This window comes from Anopheles bellator, chromosome 1 (genome assembly GCF_943735745.2).
Source record: "Anopheles bellator chromosome 1, idAnoBellAS_SP24_06.2, whole genome shotgun sequence".
NCBI lineage: Eukaryota > Metazoa > Arthropoda > Insecta > Diptera > Culicidae > Anopheles > Anopheles bellator.
In genome coordinates this window covers 59,158,687-59,166,515 of record NC_071285.1, presented here as the reverse complement: position 1 = coordinate 59,166,515, position 7,829 = coordinate 59,158,687, and the positions used below count along the sequence as shown (strand labels likewise).

General features: G+C 51.6%; 1 protein-coding gene across 1 annotated transcript; it reads right to left on the bottom strand.

The window, feature by feature from the left end:
- Nucleotides 1–4,511: 4,511 nt before the first annotated feature.
- LOC131216341 (elongator complex protein 2) lies at nt 4,512–7,175 on the bottom strand. Its single transcript, XM_058210805.1, has 5 exons — nt 7,052–7,175; nt 5,618–6,989; nt 5,258–5,561; nt 4,714–5,196; nt 4,512–4,652 (listed from the first exon to the last, which is right to left on the bottom strand). Exons 1-5 carry the CDS (start codon nt 7,172–7,174, stop codon nt 4,538–4,540), a joined length of 2,397 nt encoding a protein of 798 aa, XP_058066788.1. The 5' UTR covers nt 7,175; the 3' UTR covers nt 4,512–4,537.
- Nucleotides 7,176–7,829: the final 654 nt, after the last annotated feature.

Sequence of the window (7,829 nt, the reverse complement as noted above, 5' to 3'; positions counted from 1 at the left end):
TGATGGCCTTAGAACCCGCTGGTTTACGTCAGCTGGAACTGACAGGAGTAGAGCCAATAGCTCCTACCGGCATCTCGAAACTATGTGCAGGTCTTTAAGGTCTTTAACGTAGAAGCGTTTACAAAGTATGGTAGAGTGGCGAAAAACAGGAAACGCTAAGCATTCACATCCGAGCTCTCAAAATCATAGTGATGACGCTCTTCCGGGGTGGGCAACACTAGAGGCCCAGAACCGTACAAGAGTGTGTGTTATCGGACAGAAAGGCCAAGGAGCACCACAACCCCGTCAGCAATGGGCACCGTTACACACAAAGAAATAGCAAAACCATTTTAAATAACTACTATTGTAATACAACTTTGATAAGACGAAAATGAATCGATTTAACCAAAGATTATCTCAAACTCAACTCGTGCATGCCCCTTCAGTTCCCCTGTCGGGGACTCGGCTGGAGGGTCGTTTTAGTAAAACAATCAAACGGAAGTCACGACGGCGACAGGATACGTGCACTAACGGCATGGCGCCACGATGTTGGCCGATGCTTCCTCTCTTTTTGCCACTCATCCTTTAGCGCCTCAGCGAACGTCCTCCGAGAGTTTGACCCTCTTTTTGTCAGGGCGACAAACGGAAGTCACCGCTTGGAACGAGAAGAACTTGGATTGTGGGGCCGCACTCACAGTTTTTGCTACTCTGACCCCCATTTTTCTTCTGCCAGTGCATTTTTCACCGGAAAAGGCACCGAAACCGTCAAGAGAGCGTCCCAAGTAATGTTCGAATTGAAACTAGGGAAGGAAGCAAAAAAAAAACTCTACAATGCCTTTTGTTGTTTAATGAGACTTTCCTCTCAACTACACGGGAAAGTTAACTGGTTTTTGAATGCACTTTCATTGACATCCACAAACTTTGTGCACTTATCCCATGTTTTGCACATTTCACGCAAATATGATACCCCAAAAACAGTCCAACAAACAACCGTTGCAGTCCCTTATCCCGGACCCGGTGTTCCCGAGGAATAGTGTTGTTATCAGTGCTGCGTACGCCAACGGTGGCCAGTACCGGATGAGAAGCCCCACACAACCGGATAAGGCCCGAAGCGGAGTGTGGTTCGAGAAAGAAGCCTCCATCTTTAATGACCCGTATGTTGGCAGCGTTCCCATATCGCTTCGCAACGGCACCGGAAGCCGGAGAGCACCACCGACCGACCAACCAGCAACATTATCTCCCTCGGTCGATAATGTTGACTCGTGTTGTGGCATTCAATAATTGCACGGCGGAATTGGCGAACTTTGAGGATAGAAGTGCGTGAGCGACGATCAAAACAACTGAAGCGCTGCTTGTTTATGATGGTTGTTGAACACAAGTTGATGATTCAGAACGATTTTAATGACTGTTGGGATGTTTATTGTGACAGCAAGGGATACCCCTTTTGACTGCTCTTCTATTTGTGAATAGTGACACAATAAAATCAGGATCCGTCCTAGTCCTGAAGCCCCCTAAAAACCCTTTCATGAAGATCTTACTGCCATCCCTCTCGCCACCGAATGGCAACCTCGACCTCGATCATGCTGCTCATGTGTCCGCTCTGCTAGCTGTTAATTCGGTCGCACGAATAAAATCATTCAGAAGGACCCCACTAAAGAGCTGGATAGATTACAAAAACAATTCTTTTTGAACGGGTTTCCTTTGCATGCTAAACCCGATCGCGAGGTAGATCGATCTTCCAAGGTCCAACGGCCAAAAAACGTTTTTTTGCAGAACAGAGGGGCGTGTTATGTTCCCTTTCGGTGTTTACCCTTTTTCCCATGGCCATCGTTTGACCCTTTTCGTTTTTTTATCGGCTCTCATTTACGATGTTACGGTTCCATGGTCCGATAGGGGGACGGCTGAGTATGATCGATCGTTGGGTTCGCCTCTCGGCCGCGGCGGGGAGTTTTGTTTCTAATTCATCCCAAATTTAACACCCCAATGAGCAGCAGCAGCAGCAGCAGAATAGCCCCCGGAACCGGGCCCAAAAAGGGACATGCGATTTGCGACGGAAACATGAGCTGGGCTTCTCAGCTTTCAGCGCTGGCGCGGCACTGGAAACAGAACACCATCCACCAACAGGGTGCAAACCCTGGCTGACAAAGTGACAATTTAAAGGGAAAACGTGTCACATGGTGGTCCAGGTTCCGGAACCAGCTGCAGCGGCCCAAAGGCCAGGCTAAGGGCGGGCGCGAGATATCGCGCGTGGTGTCGTGCAACTATCCCATCATCACACGCCCCAACGCTAAGCCGGCTGGAAAAATCATGCGTTTCCGGCTCCGTAGGCACACTTCCGCCTGTGTCTGTGTCGCTTTGTTTGTTTGCTGCCGGAACAATAGATCTCTCGTTTCCCCGCCCGAGGTGGGCGCGATGTTAGAAAATAAAATATTTACATCCAATCTTCTAGTTCCCCTCGGCTTTTCGGGAAACGGAAAACAAGCAAGGGCCACCACAGACTGGATTCCTCGCATTGGACAACGCCACGGTGAAGGCAGTGCGCTCGATGGTCAATTAAATGAAAAGTTTAAACCGAAGTGAATTAAATGAACCGACAAATCGATAAACATTAGACTAATAATTTGAGACAGTTTGTGGCCAAATGTGTCAGTGTGTGTTTAGTAGTGTTCCCGTCCACCAGAGCAGAATTAGGGGGTGGTTACGATTCTGGTCAAAACTTTGGGCTCTTACCAATTGTTTCACTGTTGTCGTCGTCGTCACGGTGGCAGACTGTAATTGGCCGCAGCACCACATGCCACGCTCGCACACACACGAGCACATCGACGGGTTCTCAATCGTCCAGTGGCCACCGTGAGCCGAGGGGGTTGACGCAAAATTGGAGCACTGAACGCGGACCTTGCCGAGGGTGGCCACATACACAGCCCGCGGATGCACACTACACACGGCGGACGCTTACACACAAACACACGCACAATGCACACACCCAGCGCACTGTTTAGGAAGAAAAATGGAACATTAGCAACGGGCCTGTAAGGAGCGGAACAGAAGATGACACTATGGCGAGCGACGCCCCTTTAACGAACACATTTCACTCTTTGCACGGGGCAGGATCCGCGCTACAACTTCCTACCGTTGACAGTTGATCGTTTGGGAGAAAAACAACACCAAAATGCAATCACATCGTCATCGCTTCGTGAAACGGTCCACGAAGCACAAACACGCACACACTGGCGGGACGGATGGGCGCAATGCAAAACGCTCTAAGAACACTCATACACACGCAGGTACTCCGGGACAGGAACGGAAAGAAGTAAACGCTTCCTTTCCGGTTGCCGTGTTTTGGGTATTCGAACGCTGGGGGGTCTAACTTTTCTGTTGCCGGTCTCTTGTTTGCGGAACAGTAGGCTACGAACTACGAACACGAAGGCGAAGCGGTTGGCGGTGCAAAATTGTGCTAAAATTGAAAATTTGACGAAGAATCGCAGGAAGGACGAAATCGGCAGTCATCGCTTAAGAATGCGCCGCTGGGTTCCTGCCTTCCGTTCCTGCCCCGCCGCCGTCGACACCTTTCGACGCACGCGTATTTCTGTGCCGAGAGCGTTTCGGTCACACAGAGAATCCACTGCACGCTCTCACACAGCCGCACCACCATGCATCGTACACAGCACCGTCATCATCATTGCCGTCATTATAACCAGACAATTCTTCTTGCTCTTTGCCTTGTTCCGTCGTCCGCCTTGCCCGCGGTAAGACCGACTCCCGTGTTTTCTCTCACTCTTTCCTTCGCTCACTGTCGCTCTCCCTTCTGCTCGCTTCTCGCTGCTGGCCCGCTATGATGATGAAAAGAAATCACGGCTCGCCGTCTTGCGTGTATGCGAGAGAATGGGCGATGACCAAATCTCAGGCTCAAGCAGTTCCCGGCACGGCACGGCGGGCTTTCCTGGGGGCAGCGCGCGGGGTGGCCGTGATTTTGTACCACGAATAGCCGCCCTGGCAGGGCAATGCCGCCGCCGACGCAGAGATAATATTAAATCAATCAAAGAAGCTCCTCCCGAGAGGCTCGCATTTCTTCCAGACGCACACGCACACACTCGCAAGCACACACGGCGCCGAATACCGAACAATTGATCACAAGCGGACGCGGCTCGTCCGTCTCTTCCTCTGCCCTTTCACTCTGGTACACAGCGCGGCACGGTCCGAGGTTCTCAGCCCGCGGTTCCCCACATTCTTTCTCTTTCGCGCTCGATCGAATAGAAATGCACATACCGTACACGCTTTTACACCACCGACGTTTGCGAACTAGCTCTACTATCTCCACATAATGTTTGGCGGAACAAAAGCGAAACGCAACCGCTCGCTTGAACTTTTTTTGTCAAATAGCCTGTCTTTTCTGTCTCTGCGATCCCGGTCTCTGTTTTTCTCTCGTTTCTCTGCACAGGGTGACGCATAGCGCCAGTTTGACGTTTAATACGTCAAGTAAATTTAAAATATTTCGGACTGAAGCCGTTATGCGAAAACAATCCTAGGCCGCATGAGAAACCGTTTTATTACGCTAGCTTCACACCTCTATCGAATAAATACGAACAAGGCCATCCTCTCCGCAGCTGGCCAGCTGATGACTCTCAACGTGCGGCCGGAACGATAGGCGTTTCACCGTTAAATGATGAGCGTTTCTAAAACGAAAACGATCGATAGACTAACTAGTCATCGGTGCGACGAATGGCCAGTACTTACGATACGCCGATGTCCAACAGCATGGTCCATTCGCCCAGTGCATACAACTTGATGGTACCCCTCTCCAACCCGATCGCCACTAGGTAACGATCGTTGCCTATCTTACTCCGCGCAAAGGCCAGTGCTGTGATAGATTCATTTTTTAGATCCAACACCGCTAGTGGAACGTACTCTGGCGCGCCGGATTGATTGCGCTTCCAAGCGACCACTTTCCCGTCACGCGATCCGGTAGCGAACGTTTCTGAATCGTGCGACCAATCACAGCACCAAATGATCCTCGTGTGCACACCGCTCTTCTTGTCGGAACGCATGCGAAGCTGAAAATCGGGTGATCCATCATCTGCCGTGGACCTTTCGAAGACGGAAAAAGTTCGGTCTCGGGATACGGCCAGCAACAGTCGATTGTTCGGCGAGAAGCATATTTGTGTTACGGTGAGCTGATGGGCGGACAGTTGCTGCACAATGCGCCAGGTTGTGGTGTCCCTTTGGGGTTTAAGCGAAGAATCAATCTCATAGCTATTCGAGGAAGCTAAAGATGTCTTACCAGAGCAGGATTTGAGCGTGATCCGCGGAGGCCGCCCTACAAGCGGAAGCAATCAGGCGACTGTCGGGAGACACAGCCACCGAGTAAAGTTCGTTACCGTGTCCGTATAGTTTCTGGATCTCGGGCCAGAGTGTATTTTGCATGAGCGTTTCCTCAGCCGGAGGTCGATCCATAGAAATGGGGTTGAAGTAGTGCTCCGGATACATGTCCTTAATGTGCCTCCCTTCGGTTGCCGGTTGCTCGACATCAAACACCGCCTTGTTCGAAAGTCCCAGCGAAGGAACTGAGGCTCCCATCGGGTTACCTGCAACATACGGTCAATCAGCCACTCGATAACGTTGCCTTCTTCTCCATACGTACCATCCACCACCGAATTCCCTTCGCTGTCGTCCGTGAGTCCACAAAGGGCTCTGAAGTTCTCCACAAAGTTACGCGGTGCCTGGAAAATCCGTATAATTTTCTCCTCTGCCGCGCTGGCCAACCGGTAACGGGACAGTAACGCTAGGCACTGCATATCATATCCGTGCACCTGAGGACGTGCAATTTCGTGCCATGTTATCTGCTCCACGTCCTCCACCGGTCGACGCCACGGGGCGTGAATTCGTGTGGTTTGATCGTCGGAGAGGCTGATCAAATACTCTCCTCCAGCCGGGTCCCAAGCAAGATCCCGTACCCCACCGAAGTGGCCACCAACGATAGTTCCCGGCTTCCACAGCCCAGCACTCTGCTCGTCTTCATGCCAAAGATGAAAACTACCTTGAAATCCGTGCCCAATGATGGATCGTCCATCCGGAGAGAATTTGCCACCGTAAAAACCGAGTGATGAACCGCCGACCTCGCCCACCCGGACGCTCTCTACCCAAACACCACTCTCGGACGGTGTCCACCCGATAAGGCTCTTATCGATCGAACTCGATAGTAGGTGCACTTCGTCGCCTCTCACACAAAAGTGTACACCGTACACCCAGCCTTCGTGGCCCTGCAGCACGGATTCAAGGGACAGCGCATAGTGGTAGTTTTTGCCGCCCGGGGCACGAACACTGAATGTCCGTTCTTCAAGGGTTATGTCCTCGTGTTGGCCAATATCGGCGTACGCTTTCTGCTTCCTCAACGACTCGCGAGGAGATATGCGCCACAGCCGTATGAATGTGTCTTGAGAGCTACTTGCCAGCAAGCAGTCATTACTCCCGGGCAGACGCACGTAATCAATGCCCCGGACCCAATCAAAATGGCCCTTCAGCTGTTCCACTTGAACAAAGCTCCTTTCTGCATCGCCTGCTGCTTGCTGTTCGACGCACAGATTGATCATGTCCGTGTCGGTCGTATAAGCCAACATAGTGACGTTTGAGGTCGCCAAGGGAAACAGCCGCAAACCGAATGTAAGCCCCGTCCGTAGATCTATCGTTTGGAAGCACTCGAAACGGGTGCCACCATTATCGGCGTGCCACAGCTTGATGGTGCTGTCCACAGACCCACTTGCCACGAGCAGCCGGTTTGATGATTCCACAAACGCTTCCACCGTCGTGACGCCTTTGCAATGGCCACTGAGAATAAACCGTGCAGCGGACACGCTGTCGTTGGCCGTGTTCCACAGGATGCAGGTACCATCATTCGAGCCAGAGAGAAGGTGAATTCCACCGTGGCAGCTGCTACCATGGCGCACCGCCCGAACCACGTTAATCTGGCCCTTGTGTCCCGCCAGGATGCGTACAATTTTCAAGGAACCATGGTACTGTGGAAAGAAAATCGATTTTAATCACAGTTGGCTGTGGACGACATGCCGACATCACTTACGGCGGGATCGAGCACGGCAATGGCATTTTTGGTGGCGAAGTATATCAACCCGTCGTCGGCCCAGTCCAACGCGTGCGGAGTCCGATTGCACGCGGCGGCGGTGTACAGCGTTTTCAATAACATGTTTACGTTTCTTTTCGTCAGGAACTTTCCGACATCCGAACGAACGAAAAACGTGCGTTCCGTACCGGCGAACAATGTTTACAAAGAATTCGCTGGTTGCGCTTTTTCTTGTCATCATTTTGACAGCCCTTTCAGGGTTGAAAACGCAGCCTGCTGAGGTGGACAGGGCGTCAGCCCACAATGCAACCCTCGCTTGGGCCAATAAATCAATGGAACTCCTTGAAAACAACGTTGACGTTCCATGGCTTTTTCTCGCCTCCATCTCGGGCCTGCTTCTAAACATAGAACAGAGTGGATGAAAAAGGAAACGAGTCGACAAGCGGGCGGCGTTGTGTGTGACGGGAAAAATGGCGACCAAAGTTGCGATCGCAACTGAATCACGGGCTTTTTGAGAACGGCGTGCAGTGCGTGGGTGCGTGTGCAATATTGGAAGCGCCATCGAAGCGACAAATCCCACGATCTGACCTCCCAGACACAGTGAACGGTGGTGCCGTTGGCTTTCTTCTGCGCTGGTCGCCACCCCAGGCAACCTGTTTTGGACCGTAATTGAAACAGCGCCTTGTCGACGCTGCTCTATGTTGCTCCTCCAAAGGAAAGTGTCCGCGAAGATCGATTTCTTCGTAGCGATGATGAGATTTGAAACGGGTTTACAGTG